The sequence below is a fragment of the Camelus dromedarius genome, chromosome 19 (assembly GCF_036321535.1).
Source record: "Camelus dromedarius isolate mCamDro1 chromosome 19, mCamDro1.pat, whole genome shotgun sequence".
NCBI lineage: Eukaryota > Metazoa > Chordata > Mammalia > Artiodactyla > Camelidae > Camelus > Camelus dromedarius.
In genome coordinates, this window is record NC_087454.1 from 31206025 (window position 1) to 31225157 (window position 19133).

At 45.8% G+C, this 19133-nt stretch overlaps 1 protein-coding gene across 2 annotated transcripts in view; it reads right to left on the reverse strand.

Annotated features, from left to right (window-relative positions):
* PLA2G7 (phospholipase A2 group VII) overlaps positions 1-17451 on the reverse strand; it is a 31155-nt gene extending 13704 nt beyond the window's left edge. The window contains exons 1-4 of one of the 2 annotated variants that reach the window (XM_031434580.2): positions 17247-17451; positions 6059-6201; positions 821-942; positions 163-307 (exon numbers count right to left, since the gene is read on the reverse strand). In XM_031434580.2, the coding sequence (XP_031290440.2) occupies positions 163-307; positions 821-942; positions 6059-6167 (376 nt within the window). In that variant the 5' untranslated portion in view covers positions 6168-6201; positions 17247-17451. The remainder of the gene's footprint in view (positions 1-162; positions 308-820; positions 943-6058; positions 6202-17246) is intronic. The other variant, XM_031434581.2, reaches the window with a different exon arrangement.
* Between the last annotated feature and the right edge of the window lie 1682 nt (positions 17452-19133).

Here is a 19133-nt window from a genome sequence, read left to right on the forward strand (position 1 = left end):
GAGAACCCTCGATTCTCAGATAGTTACCTGGCCTTTTAAGAAGCAAGTGTGTCATCTTAGGAGATGTTTAGACTGGAGACCATCTCCTTGGGTCTTTAACTGCCTGCCACGCTCGCTGTTTCCCAGTATTTTTCTTAGATTCTAGAGCAACAGAAATCTTACCAAAGAAAAAGCTCAAAATTTTGCCCATCATCCAGTGTGTTCCAAGAAATTTACTGAGACCCCAAAAATATTCTTTGTTTGGGATCCAAAGGGTGTCAGAGCGATTGTCATCTTGGGATGGATAATACAAACGCAAGAAGGTGCCCTGTAGAGGAAAGAAATTAAGGTTACTTTTAGTCAAGTGGCTTCTCAAACCTATTCCAACAGCAATTTTGCATATCTAATTAGTAGGGACCCAAATATAGTCAAAATGAAGAGAAAAAGAACAATATGCTTTCTGAGTGAATGAGTATGAGCAGCCTGGTTTCTGTTGTTAGAGAGGGGGTGGGGGGGAAAAGAGAGTTTATAGAGAAGTTAATCTGATGACAGCAACGAACCAGGAATGATTTAACTAGCAAAAGGCTCCCAGTGGGGAGGGTATAGCTCAGTGGTAGAGCACGTGCCCAGCATGCACAAAGTCCTGGGTTCAATCCCCAGTACCTACATTAAAAAATAAATAACCTAGTTACCCCACACAAAAAATTTTTTTAAAGGTTCCCAAAAGGCAAAATGAGTTCCTCTCAGGGGAGGGCAAGGTCAAGTTTCAAAACCTTCTAGTGGGCCACAGCCACAGTCAATATTAGAATATAAGGAAAAGTGGTACAAATCAAAGCATTACCTTATCCGTGTAATCAAACATCAAGTCTGTACAACCAACGGCATAAGATCCATTTCCTCTGGGGATTTTCGTTCGACCAAAGCTTGCAGTAGCCATCAGACCTTGTATTTTATTGACCCAGGCTGGAAAACAGGTCAATAGTCCCTCACTTGTCATCCATTACACTCCAGATCTTATTATGCAAAGAAACTCCAAGGGAATCAAGTATCTGCCCATCATGTCTCTGGCCTCCTTCATTTCTTCACTAACAGAGTAAAACACACACACAATTATTGAGGGCCTGCTGCGTGCAAAGGGCCGTGTGGGGGAAAGATGGACGTAGACGTAGAACTTCACCCAAGATGCTAAGGATCATCACCTCCTAATGCTTACAGCCTTGCCCTTAGCTTCTACTCTGATCGAGAGCATATGAAAAACCACCTCCCAAATCTGTTTTGCCTAAATGTGAACTTGACCTTACATTTCAGATTTGGGCTCGCCGCTTCCCCTTGGATATCTCCATCTGACATCCTTCCCATAAAGAACGGCAAAGCCTATGGTCCAAAATGAAACTAAAGGACCGTCTCCTAACTCCCCTCCTTCATTCCCCAACCACACAGCCCGCAGCCCCAGAACTCCCTAACTTGGGTTGCCCAAGATAGAAACCTGCAAATCATGCTACTCTCCTAACTCTTTCTCCCCAACCCCCACCATCCAAGTTTCAGTTTCCAATGTTTGTTTTTAGCTTAGAATTCTCTCTCCAATATGTTCCTAACCCTCTAGCTCAACTGTCTCATTTACACCTTCACTGTCTCCTAACCAGACAATTGCCATCTCTCCTGGGTGTCCTCTTCACCTTGAATGCATCCTTCAAATGCATCCTTCACACAGCTCCTGCAGTGATTTAAAGGACAAATCTCAGCAGGCAATTCTTAAAATCCTCTGTGCCTTCCTCTCACCCGGTGTTTTTTTCTTGACAAGGGAATATATTGGAATCTTTCTGGAAGGGGGTTTTGGAGGCTGTAGGTAAATCTACACACGTCTTCCAGCATGGTGTGGCTTATCTTTCCAGTGTTCTGGGGTTGAAACTCCTGGAGGTTCCCAGGTGCACAAGTTGAATCCCAAGTTCCCAGGCACTGTAAGAGACCCTCCATGACCGGGAGGTCCACCGCCTCCTACTCTTCCTCTTTATCTCCCTTCCATGTGTTCAGCGCTCCCCAGTGACACACTGGGCTTTTCCGGTGCCTCTGCACCTTAGTAAATGCTATTCCCCGTGTTTAAAATCCCTGGGGCAAACTCCTGTTCAGCCTTTAACATCTTGATTGGATGTCAGGCCTTCTCAGAAGCCTTCCCTGATCCCCCAGACTTAATCATTTCATCCTCAGTATTAAATCCATTCCCTGGAGGAAGCATAATCAGTATCTGGTACTAACTTATAATGGAAAAGAATCTGAAAAACATATGTATGTGCATATAACTGAATCACTTTGCTGTACACCCAAAACTAAAACAACATTGTAAATCAACTATACTTCAATTTTTTAAAAAAAGCCTGAACTCTAAAACAAACAAAAAATCAATTCCCTATATATATTTTTATCATTCTTATCATATTAAAATTGTGTTTACACACTCTGTCCCTCACACAAGGCTGTTTCATAAGAGCTGTATCCACATCTCTGTATCCTCAGATCTTCACATCTGGCACATAATCGGTGCCCAATAAATATTTGTGAAAAGAGCTGAACCTAGTTGTTCGCTGTCGCTGGGTCTCTTTTGTTTCTGCCAAATGCTTGGTGGCATATATTTTTTCACCTGCCCACTCTTGAGAGGTTTTCTCTCTCTGGTGCCAAAACCCTTCAACACACCCGAAGTTTCACCTGTTCTCCTCCTTCCTAACCCCCAGTCAAGTCCAGGATGATCTCAGGATGGTGAGACCATGTGTCAGCGTATCTAGACTTTGGCTCTTCCCGATTCAGCCCGCCTGTTCTTTTCCCTCCACTGGACTGTGAGAGGTGATGACTTTGCCAGACAGAGTCCCCCGTACTTCCCACCGCACTCTGCCTCTGCCACGTAGACCCTGAGAACGATGTTAGGTGTGGTACCCACATCAATACCATAGGGCATCACTCAGAAAGGTTTTGAGTCATGAGAAGACGCCCATTACATCCTCCACGTGGATGACTTGTGTGAAGCCCCTGCCAGGGATGAGCATTTCCATACATAAGGCCTTGCTACTCAAAGTTGGTCCATGGACCAGCATCACTGGCATCACCTGGGAGTTTGGAAATGAGGCTCTTAGGCCTCACCTGGATTCCACTGAATCAGAAAAGCCATGCCTATCCAAGTGTAAGAAGTACTGGGCTAAGGTACCAGCCCACCTGGTCTGACACATGGTCAGCAATTCCTGGCCAAGTGGTAGGGGCTAGTTCCGAGGAAGACAGTGGCTGAGATGAATGGACCCTGGTATTGGAGCCAGGTGATCCCATTTTGGATTCCAGCTGTCCATCTGACAAGCTACGACGCTCTGGCCTAAGCAATGTACTCCCCTCTCTGATCTTCATTGGTGAAGTGGGGGTAAAGCACTTGGCCAGCCCCCAGGATACTTGTAAGGATAAAGTGATAATATAAGCCAAGTAGCCCACACAGAACACGTAACAGGCAGACCGCTGGTAGTGTTCGCCCCTTCCCTAGAGTTAGCTGACTCTGGCTACCCAAACTCAAGCCCTAAAATGGTTGTAGCAGATCTAAACGAGGCCATGCCATTTTCCTCTGGGTAGATTCAAAACCCAAGGCATTTCTTCATAAACATTTCTTCAGAAAGCTTTACCTGTAAGGCTAACATATTAGGGTCTATTTAGAATTACGAAAGGCTTTTTCTCCCCCATTTAAGACTGTCTACTGAGCGGTCCTTCGTGAGGTATCGGGCAGACGTCGAGCCCAGAGGGTGGCAGGGTAGGCCTTCCGGGGCGAGCAGCCCATGCCCCGCGGCGGCCCCGCCCACGGGCAGCCATGGCCTGGCTCGCAGACTTGCTGAGGGGCCCCGGAGAACTCGCAGCTGCCTCGGAGGCGCCACCTCTGGAGCTGGGAGTTCAGTTCTAGAGCCTTGGGAAGGTTCCAAGGTGCACAAGGCTCCCCTTGTGAGATCTCAGTTCCCTCTGGGCCCTGGGAACCTTGTCTCATCACCCAAGGTGCGCCCTGGTCCTCTGAGGCTTGCTCCACCAAAAAGCATCCGTCAGCAATCGGGAGCCCGGGTCAAGGGGAGGCCGCAGGTCTGCCCATCCCAAGACGCCTGACCCCTGAGACGGTCTCGGCAAACTTGGCGCTGACCCAGGCTGGGGTTATAGGTCTCCAGGTCCCTGTGGCTGGTTACTGCCAGGGCAGCTGCAGAAAAGGTTCGCCAGCCTGCAGCTAATCTGGTTATGGTTCTGGATTTCCTATCCTCAAACCATCTGTCAGGACTCACCACAAAGGAAGAGGCAGGGAGGAGACATGCCAGGTGGAACGGCCACTCTCTAGAGGACTTAGTTTTGTGGTTCAGAACTTATAAATTTATGTCACTTCCTACTTTAATTCAGCGTTATTTTAATAGGAGCGTTAGAACCTAAGGTATGCTATTAATCTTATTATAGATTTTTGGTGACATTCATTTGTCAAATAGTCCTGATAACCCTTCCTGGGATTAGAGATGGACTGTACACGTGCCAGGAAAATTACATTTTTTATATGGCCTTACGTCCTCCATTGGCAAACGGGATATCTCTAGCCTTGCTTATAAGCATTTTACCTGCATAACAGTATTTTCTATGGCTCCATTTAGTAAGAATAATACAAATAATCATCTATTATTTTCATCTTTTATTGAAAAACTATTTCTAATTTAAAAAATATTTATGCATTTATTTTTGGGTATCAAGAGATGAATAACGCAGTGTCCTGCAGTTTCTGTCTGTCCCACAATAGCTTTCCAATGATTTTCAGACACTAGGGGACATAGAACATGTTTTGAAATTCCCACCCTGTACCAACAGAAAGTGATATAAATGTCTCCTTGGTGAGAATTTGCTCATCATCAAGATGCTACCTGTTCCCAATTGATGGAAAAAGTAATAGGAAAATGAATTTAACCAGGCTGCCAGCTCCTTGAATATAAGCCCTTTGTCTTAGTCACCAGTGTGTTACTCATGCCTCACCTTCCTGGTAAGAGTTGCTACATGAATGGACCTGTGAGATACGATGCCACCTGCTAGGCAGATGCGGATACAAGATAAAGTTCCTCTTCATTTATTTCCCCCTGACGCTGATGCATTCATTTTCTCAACTATGAAGCGGGCAAAATTTATAAGGCACTGAGTTATGAAATGTCTTTTGGAAATGTCACAGTAAGGAGTCACCCATCCAGCCTGAACAACGAGGTTCAGAGCAGCCTTATCTACCCAGGTGTGTGAGTCTGTGGGTACAGACAACAGGGCACCTTTCAGAGGCCACCCTGCCCTGCTCCCCTGGGGGGACCAGACAGAGGCGTTCATGCATCACAACCCTCTGGCATTAGCAGGAAGTCATGAAGCCCCAGACGTAATCATTTTGCAATTGAGGTCCTTCTAGGTGATGGCAGATGTCCCCCCCTGGAGATGGCTGTCCTACTCTGGCCAACACTCCTGGGCCTGTCTAAGCCATCCTCCTTTCCTTGCCTCCCACTGCAAGGTAAATAAAAGCAAGTGATTCACATCTATTCTCATCTGGAGCTCCCAGTGCCTACTGGTCCCTGCTGCTCCCTGTCAGTAGACAGACAGGTTGACTCTCTCTAGATCCCAGACTCTCAGTTGTCATCCTTTCCCACAACCAAACAGGACGACACCTGCTGATGGAGACACCTGCCTCTTCCTCACCTTTGTGGGGGTGGGTTTCAGGGTTGCCTCTGGGGGAACTCCAAGGGAGGTGTGTTACTGTGCTGGGTGGGAGGGGGTTAGGGCTGTGAGGCAGAGAAGGGGCGATGAGGACCTTCTCCTCAGTGACTGGGACCTGAGTTTCCAGCTTGTCTGAAAATGCCTCCTCCTGGGCCGTCCTGCAGTCCTGATGTTGGAGAAGAAGGCGCTGCTCTAGTTTTCGTAGGAAGAGGAGAGAGTGAGGCCCTCCCCTCCTCCAGGAGAGGGAGGCTCTCCACTGCCATATTCTTAGAAGCCCACACATGCAACTTCCCTGGGACCACCAGGAGGCTGGCAACAGTAGCTCAAGCCCTGGAACAAATCTGCCTCTTACCTGATAATTTAATCTGGGCAATGGGATTTAGGTCTTGCCAGTCAAAAGGATGAACCAGTGCTAGGCAGCTGCAGAGGCAGAGAAGCGCATGTGATTTGGGCGGCAGCATCTTGGAAGCCGAGCAGACGTTTCAGCTTAACTTTCTTCAAGGCAGGTTATTGGAAAAAAAAAAAAAAAAAAAAAAAAAAAAGACATGCAATAAGGAAGACTTTTGTAGGCTGGCAAACCAGGGAGATGAAGGTACTAGTAACATGATTTTGTATGTTATTAAGGGGAGAAGAGATTTTGGAAAAAGTGGCGCATGCATTTTCTGGAATGGGTTTTTGACCAGCACTAGGGTGTTAGAGTCCTTGGTAACGCTGGGCTGCAGAGCACAGAAATAACATTTTTAAGCTGTTATATGAGGTTACACAAACTTTGTAGCAGTCTAGTTTGGTTATAAGGGAGACCATCAAAATAGAATAATTACAACAATTGCATATCATAGTCATAATAGCACCCACAGGCACATGTCTAACACAAAGTAAACACTCAATACATTTTGGCTAATGTTCCCAACATATTTATAAAATAATCATGTTGCCGCAGCTGGCATTGTTTTTGGTGCTGGTGATGTTATATTTTCCGTGATCTATAATCCTGCCACACTGAGAGCTTCCCAAAGGTAGAAGTCAGATCTTACTTGCTGTCCCCAGGGCCCTATAGGGGGCTTGGTGCGCAGTTGGTGTGGAATAAATGTCTGACTAAAATGTCTGAATAAAACCAGACTCGTGGTAATAATAAATGACATTACAATGAGGCCCTATGGTAGCAACTTATCGACAAAAACTATCTTATATTTGTGCATCACTTTTTCCCCTTTAAAATACCCCCTCAGCTTTTGGGGGTGATGGAAATGGTCCAAGCCATCATCATTTCTCTCTCTCTTGAATCAGAATAACCTCTAACTGGTCTCCCTGCTTCTCCCCTCGCCTCTATGGTCTAATCCCAACACAACAGCCAGAGTGACCCTGGCACTCCCCTGCTGGGATCCCCCAGGTGGCTTCATATGACATAGAGCAGAAGCCACAGACCTTACGGTAACACAGAGGGCTCTACACCGTCTGCACTCAGCAGACGCCTCATGCCATCCCTGCCCGTCTTGTGCCCTCACCACACACTCACGTCTTCCCTGCCACTCACCAAACATACCAGGCACGCCCTGCCCCACCTTGGGATCTGCACCTGCGTCCCTCTTCCAGGAAGACTCTTTGCCAAGATACCCAGATGACTGGCTCCCTCACCCCTAGGTTTTCACTTCTATGTTACCCTCACCTAATTGAGGCTTTCCCTGATCAATTTAAAATTACAGCCCTACCCTCTCTCCACACAAACACATGCCCTATTTCTCCCATGTGTTTTATTTTTCTCTACAATATTTATGGCCAAAGAATATGCTCTGGATTACTTGCTAATTATTTGTTAATTTTTTTTTATCTTCCTCCACCAGAAAGTCAGTTCTGTGAGTGTAACAAATGTGGACTATTTTTTTTTCTCCCCTGCTGTATTTCCAGGACCTAGAACAGTGCTTGATACACAGCAGGCACTGATAGACACCTGCTGAGTGAATAAATTCCGAATTCCAGTAGTTTCTCACACACTGGTTACTAACACGATCTGAGCCACATTTAACGATCCATGTGGGTTTTGGTCCCACTGATTCTCGTGGGGTGCTAACTAGTTGGCATAGTTATTCTGCAGGAAGATGTAGGCTCATGGCACAGAACTTCATGCTTCTGAATATCTATGTCCTTCCCGGAATTCCCTGGCCTCCCTCGTGGCAGGAGGGGGCCATGGGACTGATTTCCGATAAATGGGCATTTGAATGGAAGCTGGTCTAGGACACTTAAATCTCCAACCCTTCCTTTTCCCCCATAGAGCAAACTTAGAAGCCACGTGTGGTGTCTCCTGATGGAGGAAAACAGTGGATCTGCCCGTAGCTAAACGCAAACATTAACATACGCATTTTGCATTCCTAGCCTCCTGCATTGGCAGCAGGGAAGTAGTTGCTCAATAATTGTTAACTAAATAAAGCCAAGGAGTCCAGCAAGACCCTGAGACAACAGGAAGTCTTTTCCTTTGCAGGTTGATGTCACTCGTGTTCCCCATCTCCTTTGTCCCCAGGTGGTTCTGCTGATCCAATCTATGGGTTTCATTAGGGCTCTCATTTCCCTGAGCACTATAATTAGCATTTCTCCCACATTTCTTAGGGAACTTTGTGTTCACTGACCTTCCTTCCCTTTTCAGGTGATTAGTGATCTGGTAATGCTGGGGCATCATCCCCTGTGGTTCACCATCCTGGCCTGCCTCTCCATAATTACCAAATGTCCCACACCCTCAGCTCTTGACCTTGGCTTCTCCAGGTGACAGCTCCTAACCTAACAAGCTGCTAAGAGGTCCTGGGGTGTTCAGGAGTTTTCCCTCATCAACTTCCAAATTACAGCCCTTTCTCCTGCAGACACCCTCTCAAAGTTCCCCAAAAGTTACCCTAAAGGAAAGAATCATATGCTAGTGGGGAGAGATGTTTTGGAGAAAAAGAGGGACTTTTAATGTCCCCCAAATCAGATCCCATCAGGCAGTGATCCACTGTGGCTACCCCCGCACCCTCTGGCTCTGGTGGCCAAGCTTCAGACAAGAATGAGTGAGAGACGCTTGCACGCAATACACCCGAGTGTGGACCTGTGTCCCGCAGGCAGGGCTATGTATTTCCCGCTGCACCCGCCGTGAGGGCCTCTCGCTTACCAGACATACAATGAACGTCTGCTGAATTAACCCAGGAATGACTTGGACACGGCAGAATGGGGTCTGTGTGTGTCCTTGGTGACCCGTGCATGTGTGCAGAGGTGCGTGTTTGGGGGCCGGCAGGGGATGTAAAGGAGAGGGGTCTGGAGCCCCCACCTGTGCACTAGCACAGCTACACCCACGGCTGCAGTCGGGCTGTCCTTGTGAATTCATGGCAGCCCCTTCTTTACTCCTTAGCTCCCTTCTCTCCATTCGGTGAAAGGCTTCTCTCTTTAAATGAACACCCCCTCCTTCACCCTGCCCTCCAGTTCCTTACAGTTGAGGGGCAGCTCTTCTCCCAGGAGCACCCAGAGCGGCAGGGATGACGCCCCTGCTGAAGCCCCTCTGCCTTCGGGTCAGTTCCGGACAAAGCCCACCCTCCCCGCTCTCTCCGGCCTCCTCCCTCCTGAGTCGGAGGTCTTGGCTCAGTCAGGGACAGCATCAGCCTCCCCCAGTGCCCCCCAAGCACCTATAAACCACGCCGCTCCACACGGCTGCTTGCATTTAATTCACGTGTTGCCTTCTGACATTTAAACAGTCTCATTTACTCTTTAACATTTTCTTGTCCTTTTTTCCCCCCCAATATAATGAAGCCGTTCCTGAAAACAAGTCAAGTACTCTTCATCTTTTAAAATTTCTCATAGTTCTATGTACTAGTTTCTGATCCATTTCCGTAGCTTTGTTTCTCAAGTGAGCCGTTCTCTTACATGATTTTATTACAAGCAGCCACCAATCTTCCATAGCTGCGTTACGCATTTTAGGTAAAGAGGACCAAATATTTCCCACGTTGCTAAAAGGAAAACATTCCTCCTTGCTTTTCTGAACAAAGAACTACTATAATCAGCTGTAAGTCACTGGCTTCCAGGGACACTGGCTTCTTTGATCCTCTCATGGTTATTAAGATTTCTGAGAGGACGACCATGAGGCTCCCAAATCTGAACACAGAGGAATAACTCACAGGAAGTCTTTTATTTCTCACAGTTCTCTTTCCGCGGAAAAGTGCCTTCTTCTCAACCGTGGGATGTGACTTGGCTAGAAATGGATTTACATGCAAGAACCAGGACCCTGAAAAACCTAATGTTGACTTTGGGCAATTAGAACTAGAGAATCCAATGTGACAAGACTAAAACCCTTGATACAGAAGTCTCCATAACCATAATGTCTGAAAATCTATTACCTCCACCACCAGCCAAGACAAACTTTTTTTTTTTGAGAAAGATGTAACTAGACAGACAGAGCAATAACTAGTAAACAAAAAGCTAGGAACTCAGGACTTGCCTATTCTTAAACACTGCTAAGCTTCCCAAAGCAAAGTCAGCAATTCTAGTGGGCATATAAAGAGGTATCCTGATTTTTGGACAGCAAATTGGCAAGCCTTCAATTGTCCATAACCTCTGACTTTCTCAGTACATTTCTGAGATCAGCAGACATGCAAAATCTTATACACAACACAGGGAGGTAAAACCCTAAAAATGGAACGCCCTATAGTGTTTATTCCAACTCTACAAGAGCCAACATATGTCAAACCATGAGAGAATATCATCACTGAGATTTTAGTGAGTTCTTAACATGATATTTACAAAATCATTCTTTATGGCCTAGGAAACTGTTTACCATACAATTTTAATTGAAAAAAAGAATATAAAATTACCAGGTAGAAGTCCATACTAAAAAGATTATTAAATAATATAATAAGGGTGGTGGAATTACAGGTGTTTTTTCCCCCAATGTGTTTCACATTTTTTACAATAAAATGTATTGTTTTACTAATAAGAAATAATTGACAGAAGATATTTAAGAAAGATGTATATTGGATGACCATGAAAAGTATTTGTTTAATATTAAGTAAAATGTTATGTAGAGGACTAAGAGAATTATCTATGGTCCCAGATACATAAAAGAAAAAAGGAAGTGGGGGAAGGGGACAACAAAAATAAGAAGAAACAAAATTAAAAGAAATAGAAATGTTTACAAAGTTTATCTCCTTTAGAGAGTTTCACAGGGTTAGAAACTAAAGGTAATTTTTAAATCCCTCTTTCTGCTTTTCTCTTTTCCAATACTTGAAATCAATGAGAATATTTACTGTAAAAAAAAAAATCAACAATTTTTTAAATAGTAAAGCCTGAAACTCAACTCAACATCTTCAATTTTGGTTCCACCTTTAGAGAAGATATATGATTCCGTTTAAAAGCATCAGCAAAAAGTTCCTACTTCATACCTGCTAATATTGAAACTAGGAAAGAGAAAAGATAATATCTATTCTAACAATATTATTTTCTTTCTACCACATTAGCTAATGGAATCAAAACTTACAATGGACATGATCTCAAATGCGTAACCCTTAAGCGACTTTTGGAAACCTATCTAAAGCCTCTTATCTTGGACACAGTAGGTTCAACTCTTGTGTGATCATTTCACAACCTAAGAAAAGAGATATGGTCAAAAGAGCAAAATAAGAAGCAGTTCCCTACTGAGGAAGCAATTTAATTTTGCATGTATTTATAAGCACAAGAACCCAACAGCTACAAGTAAAATAAAATGACTTGGTTCTATTCACATTTTGAACATGGGAACTCATCTGGCTCCAGTCTGCAAATGTCCAAATGTTTGGGGCCCTATTTGGCTTGAAGGTCATAAATGGTTAAGTTATCTAAGGTCCCTGGGCAGTTTGCTGCCCATACTGGAAGCATCCTGGGACGTCCCACGCCAGTTAAACCCCGTCTGAATGAACTGGTGGGGCTTTAAGGACTTTGCCAAATGAAAGTTTATTCAGAGGGACAAGAACCCAATAATAACCAGACTGATGGGGGAACAAGGCAACAAGTCACATGAGGAGCTGCTGAAGGAACAAGGGATGTTTATTCTGGGGAAAGCCAGATGGCACATGACAGCTCCAGTTCTAAGGAAAGGGGGTGTGTTCTATGTGGACCCAGACAGAAGAACTCAGCTAGCTGGAGCTCTTCAACAAGTACCATATTCTCTCTATCAGAGGAGCAGTTTAAGCCCAGGTCTGTGGACCACCATCAAGGATATTGGAGAAGGGACTCCTGCATTGAAGCGGGGTGCATGTGGAATGGGCAGGCCTGACTAGATAACCCTAAACCTGGGGTTCGAGATCAGAAGTCTATCAGGTTACTGAAGGAGGTGAGGAGCTAGGAAACTGAACCTGGGACCTATTGTCTGAGACTTCTCTGAAGGTTTAAAGTGAATCTGTTTAAAATTAACGTAGAGTTGGCTTTAGGCAATACTTTTGCTTGGGGAATGGAAAAGGCTGCTTTATGGAAACACAAAGCCCTGACTCGATTTAATATACGTAACCACATTGTTTAAGGGTCTCGCTAGCTTGATCACATTGTTTGAAGGTCCTTAGTTACCTGATTGTGTTTTTGCAGACTGTTCCACAGAGCAGAACTGGAAAGCACGCAGGAAAAGAGCAGCCAATGGAAAGAGGATAAGAAGCACCAAACAAGACAGAAAAAAGGACCACAGAAGGGGGAGTTCTCGGGTCAACACACCTGGGCTTACCCCTCCCTCACTCAGTTGTCTTTCCCTCTTTTCCTTTTTTTTTTTTTTTTTTTTTTGAGCAATAAAGCGGCTTTCACTCTGCCCTCTGTCTCCACTGTGAATTCTCTCATGGCCAGAAGACGGGTTTTTAGGGGGCTTCCCCATCCGCTAACAATACCAGCCAGGTAACTTACATGAGCCCAGCAGCACCTGTGTAACAGAGAATGCAGACTTGGGGGCTGTGGCAGATGGGACCATCGGAAAGGGTCCAACTCTACTCCAGCTGATGGCTGCCATGCAGGAATGAGAGTTTCACGTTACCAGAAGTTCATTTTTTTCCCAAAGCTGGGACACTATATTTGTATGTAAAATATACTGACTTGTAAAGGAGGGCAGCTCATTCAACATTTCAAAACATTATATAAGTCAAACAGAATAGATCTGTGGCCTCCAGGAGAAACTAACCTCTCCCTTAAAGATGCCCTAACCATTGTCACATCTTGTCTGCAATTTGAACCGCCAGCCTGGCCACTTCAAGCTGAAATTCAGACACACTGGCCAACAAATAATTAATGGGGTCCAGCAGGAGAAGAGAACCAGGGGACCATTCAGTCACTAAGATCTGCATCTTCACTGTACACGACATGAAGGAAGAAGGACCTCTGTGTTTTTCTAAGCAGATGCATCTCTTTCTAGTAAGTTGCATGTCAAAATGAAGCAGGAAAGAGAAACAGGGTTGCCTCACTGTGGCAGTTGGTTGTCCCACCACTGAGAAGGTCAGGCCTACCCCAGTTGGTAAACAACTTTGAAATTCTTGCCTGGCCCTCTAAAATTTAGTCAGTCATCAACTAGGGAAAGTTCAGGTTTCCTCTGAGAGAGACTGCTTCACTAAGGGAAACAATCCTATTCAACTCTGGTTCACAGCCCTCTCCGGAAATTCTGCTGCCACATATAAACTTTCAACTATCAACAGATCTTTGCACTCCTGGATATCTGCACCCCCACACCCAGAACAAAGGCAAATCTGCTAACTTAAAAAAAAAAATTCTTTTTTTCAGTTTCCAGCTTCTCCTTTGAATTTTATCTGATCAGTTTCAAGTTTCAAAAGCATGTCAGCTATTGCATTAGCATTCATTTCCCTGCATTCTATGAGGGTGTGTTTTATTGGTAACTCTTGGTTAAGGTTTTCCAAAACTCTGAGCAGAGCAAAATATTTTTTATGTATATAATAAATTATATTTATTGAAAAGAATAAAGAAATAGACACGGGAATTGTCATAAAATTTTTGAAAATGAAGTACAGGGAATTGAAAGTAGCAGAATATTAACAAATAATAACAGTAATAAAATCTCACATTACTTTTAAGAGCATATTCATTTAGCTTGTTTTTATAAGACAAGTGGGCCAGATGTAGCAAGGTCATCCCCATCATGTAGAAGGAAATTTGAGAAACATTAAAAACACAGCTTCTGGAAACAACCTAAGTGTCCATCAACAATTGACTGGATAAAGAAGTTGGGTATATTTATACAATGCAATACTAGACAGCCAGAAAAAAATAATAAAATAATGCCATTTGCAGCAACATGGATGGACTTGGAGAATGTCATTCCAAGTGAAGTAAGCCAGAAAGAGAAAGGAAAATACCATATGATACCACTCATATGTGGAATCTAAAAAAAAAAAAAAAAAAAAGACAAACATTTACAAAACAGAAACAGACTCACAGACATAGAAAACAAACTTATAGTTACCAGGATGGGAAGAGAGTGGGAAGGGATAAACTGGAAGTTCGAGATTTACAGATACTAACTACTATATATAAAATAGATAAACAATAATTTTATACTGTATAGCACAGGGAACTATATTCAGTATCTTGTAGTAATGTATGATTAAAAAGAATACGAAAATGAACATACGCATGTTCCTATATGACTGAAGTACTGTGCTGTGCACCAGAAACTGACACAATGTTATAAACTGACTATACCTCAATAAAAACATATTTAAAAAAAAAAAAACCCACAGCTTCTGTCCACCAACTGCACCCATCCTCCCCTAGGTCAACATAATAAATAAACCTGGAGCTACTTTCCCCTCCTCTCCTCTTCTCCTATAAAATCCATCCATCAGAGAGCACCAGAGTAAGCCCTGAAAAAAGTGTAAATCTATGACATCACGCCTCTGCCCTAAGCCACCCACTGCACTTGAAATGAAGTCCAGATGGCTTACCCCAGCCTCCAAGGCTCTGCATGACCTGGATCCCTGCCCCTCAACCTCACCCCTCTGCCTCTCTCTTTCCTCCCCTCCTCCAGACATGCTGCCCTCCAGTTGTGCCTGGGACACTTTGAGCTTGGCCCCAGCACTATGTGCCTGTGGTTCCGTCCACCAGAACCAAATGCTCATCTTCCAGGGGCTCATCCCAAAGCCATGTCTCAGAAAAGTCTCTCCTCAAAACCCAATCCAAGAAGTCAACATCCCTCCCCAGCTTGACACACACACACACCCCCCGTCAACAATACTCTACCACGACACTCTGTTTCCTTTTCTTCAAAACATCTAGTACTTTCTGAATTTACCCCGTTCGTCCCTCAGTTCTAGAATGTGAACTCTGAGAACAGAGACATCTGCCCTGCTCTCTGCTGTGGACATGGTGCTTGGCACCGCAGGTGCTCAGTAAGGATGTCCCAAAGTCAATGAAGGGATAAACTAAGCTTGCACTAGGAATCCACCAGCCCACTTAATTCAATGGGTATCTGTTTGTATAGCAGACTTTTCTCTCTCCGATTGCTAAGTTTATTTTGTTGAACTATAAGCCTATATACGTTAGACGTATCTATCAGTGTGTTATGAATCACTCCAGCAAAATGGAGCAAAGTGACAATGAGGGCCCAGACCAGGTGCCTGACTTCATAGACAAAGGCAGTCAGAACCCAACAACTGTCGCTTCAAATGACAGAGCTTTCTCAGAATTCTGGAAATTCTAGAACAAGACGATTTTAGAGCTACATGTTCCCCATTAATTTCTCTTCACTCACTACTTTCTATCCAGTGCTTCACTTTTACAGAAATTTCTCAACTTCTCAAGAAGTCAGTCAAGCCCGTTATCAAAGGTCTTGAAAGAAAATTCAGGCTTATGATGAACCAAGGTACAAGTAACCTGATGATCACCTTCTTTTCTGGGAAACATCTTATTCCAAGGTGTCAGGGAAGGAATAGAGTTTTACTTCCAGCCAACACTCCCAGGGTTCGTCCCTCACCAGCCCTTTCCTTGATGCTTTATGCCGAGAGCCTCAGAGGAGGCGGTGAAGTGGATTCGTCTGTCCGCACACCTCCCTGGGGAAAGGAACACATATTCCTCGCCGCTTTGCAAAGCACACAAACACAGTATAGAGGAAGTGAGGAAACAGAGTTCTGCTCGTAGGAAATTCCCTGGGGTGCTGGGCAAGCCCTTTCACATCTTAGCAAGGATTTCTGGACTTCTCAACTGTCAAAAGAGTGGCTGACCCAGATTAACATCCCCCTCAACTCTGCTGGTCCTTCATCCTCAGTGGCTCCAACGGTCTGGCAAAGACTGTGGTGTCAGCCTTGAGAACCAAGGGCCCAGGTCGGTGCAGAGGGCATCAGCTCGCTGGCCACAGCAGCAACTGCTGCACAAACGTCTGGGGAAGGTAGAGACGGCTCAGGGCCCGAGGGGGATGAGTAATGCAACAGCTGGAGACCACCAAGTCCGGGGTTCCCTGACCAGCTTCTGCAGAGCTCCCAGAACTCCCTCCGCCAGGAAATCAGCCGGTGCTGGCAGCTCACCAGTGCCCCCTGGTGGCCAGAAGGCCATCTCCTTCTTAGGAACCAGACCAACCAACACTTAATGCCCTGCAACTCAGAGCTCCATTGGCCCAAGATTGAGTCCTGAACCTTCCGGGGATTGCCAACACTTTTAAGGCATACATTTCCCAGCTCCTACTCACAGACCAATCTCCCAGCTCAGCATTCTTACTGAGGTCAAAGGTAATTTGCGGAAGACTGATTAGTTAACACAAATCCCTCCCAAACCAGAACTCCTGTGTCCTTCAAAGGCAGCCAGCATCCTTTTATGAGCATCACACTCATCTCCCCGCTTCTTCGTCTCACAGCCACCCCAAGAAGCACTGGCCTGAATGAGAACTTGACCTTTTCGGTTTTGGAGATAGAAACTTCTACTAGAGGTTCCGCGGGATGATGGAGAAGAGAGTGTTCTTTGCTCCCTGGTTTTGTCTGACTTTTTAAAAACCAGCCTCCCTGTCATTCAGGGTCGAGCAGCCGCGAGTTTATCTGGGCGGCAGCGGGGAGCTCCCGGACGGGTGGAGCGAGTGAGCGGAGCGGAGCGGAGCGGAGGAGGTACGGCTTTGTTCTTAGGATTCTGATCTACGGCAGCTAGGCAGCTACTCAGAACTGGGCTTCTTCCAGAAGCAACACTCCAGACGAAGGTGAGTGCGTGTTTGCTTGTTTTGGGTTAGTGAGAGGCCCAGAGATAAGAAAACTCCCGGTGCTCCTGGGTCCCCCGGTCTGATTCCTTTTTAGCACCGAATTCTTAAGGTTGCTTCCCGGGGAAAAGGTTTGGGAGAACTGGGTTCGAATTCCATCACCCTCCCTGCAAAGGCCCCAGCGCTGTTCGGAGGGCGGCGGGGTCGGTGAGCCCAGCTCCGTCCCGGAGGCGGTGCGGTGCGGTTCCAGTCCCCCAACCTGCTTAATCGCCCCCCCCATCCTCCATCCTCTCATCCCCCAACTTCCCTCCCCAGCCCCTCTAGCCCCTCCAGTCCCCTAGCTCCCCCAGCCCGGGGCCGCCCCCGGACTTCCGCCCGCCCCGGGGTCCCTCCTCACCTGGGCGCCGCGGTGAGCTGCTCGTGTGAACCCAGACCCCGCGCGCCAACCCCGCCGGCTGTTTGCTCGCTGCCGGCACCGCGGGCTCTGCCGGCCGGGTCACTGGGTCACCATGGCCGCGGGGCAGCGAGCGGCGGGCGGGGGTGCTGCGCGACCGTTTCGCTCTCCTTCCGGCCGGAGCAAGCTGGTAGCCCCGACCTTGACCTCCCAGGGCGCCGCTGGAGGACCGACGGGGCGGAGCCACGGCCACCCCCTCCCACTAGCGGAGGCGCCGCGACCCGAGAGAGCTCTGCGCACACAGCGCCCTCCCCGGGCCCGGAGTCCGCGCCCTCCCCGGGCCCGGAGTCCGCACCCTGGGCGTGCGGGTTAACTTAACCCGCCCCAGGACGGACCCAGAGGTGCGGAGGGCGGGGGCTGTAGCTCCAGCTCCTGTACTCAGACCCGATTCTGATCAGATGTGACCCGTTTCATTCACCCCCGCCCCCACCGTATCAAGCAAACCTTGCTTGTTTCACTAAATCCTCGTTTACTCGGCTTCCTCCTGTAATCTGCAATGCCCTAAGCATTCCACTTTCCGATGTTTTGGACTGGACACCAACTCAGGAATCATGTGGACGTTGCTCCGGGTTGGCAGGCCCACCACTGGGTTAGTTTCATTTCTCGGGGGACATACAATGAACGGCAATCTGGAAGAATTTTATGACTTGGGGGAAATGATGCAAAAAGGGGCCATCTGGTGGTCCAGTTGAACCTAGTTGTTTGGGGTTGAACTGAAATTCCTTCCTTCATTTTCCGATCCTTTCTCCTCAATCCACTTTCTAATAAAAAATATTTATTTTTAAATAGTGATTTTTAAATTTTTTTTTTTTTTGCGCTCTTTGGCAAGGTTGACAGGACTGTAGGTAGAATTTATTTTATTTTTATTCTGAGGACTGTATCCAAAAAAGGCAAGGATTGTAGCTCTTTTCTCATACTTATTAGTGGCATTACTTTGGGCAGGTTCTTTATCCTTTCAGCTTCTTGGTTTCCTCATTGGTAAAAAGGAGACAAGGTACATTAATCAGAGGCAACTTGTGAGAATGAAATGCAAATGTGTGTGAAATGCTTAGGACAGAGCCTGACACCTGGAAAGCACTCACGGTGTTATTGAATATTATTATCTTTAAAGACGCAGTGACTTATTTAAACCTAACAAGAGATGAAAATTTAAATAAAACTATCTCAGCCGAATGACAGCTCCCTGTACTTCCTGGGCTAACTTCCTATGAAACAAACTGCCTTAGAATATTAATCTAAGAGGGTACATGCTACCCTACCCCAGAGGTCTCTAAGGACCTCCTCCCTCTGATCTTAAGACCAGATGAAGATTCAGGAGACTCAGCATCACACCTGAAAAGGTGATGGGCTTTGAAAGCAGGTCTTAAAGGCAAGTTTGAAATATTTTCTTGCTTTTTTTCAATGCAAGATCTATGCCTTCTCCCATTGTCATCAGATCACATTCTCTGAGGATGTCAGAGTGGTTGGAAGTTAGCTGGATAGTGTCCTGAGAAGGTGCCCAGTGTACAGATGCCAGATTTAGCAAGTGAAACGTAGGGCACATAATTAAATTTGAGTTTCAGATAAACCACAACAAGATTTTAGTATAAGTAGCTGCCATGCAATATTTGGAACCTATGGGCACTAAAACATTATGTGTTGTTTCTTTGAAATTCAAATTAACTGGGCATCCTGCAATTTTATCTGGCAACCCTAGTCCGGTGACATTAATAAAGAATGGGCCTCACAGAACAAAAGGACAGCAAGTCAACATAGACAGATTATAAGGTGGTTCTGATGTGGGTTTTGTTTTTGTTTAATATGGGGAAGAAAAAAATAATGTACTTGTGT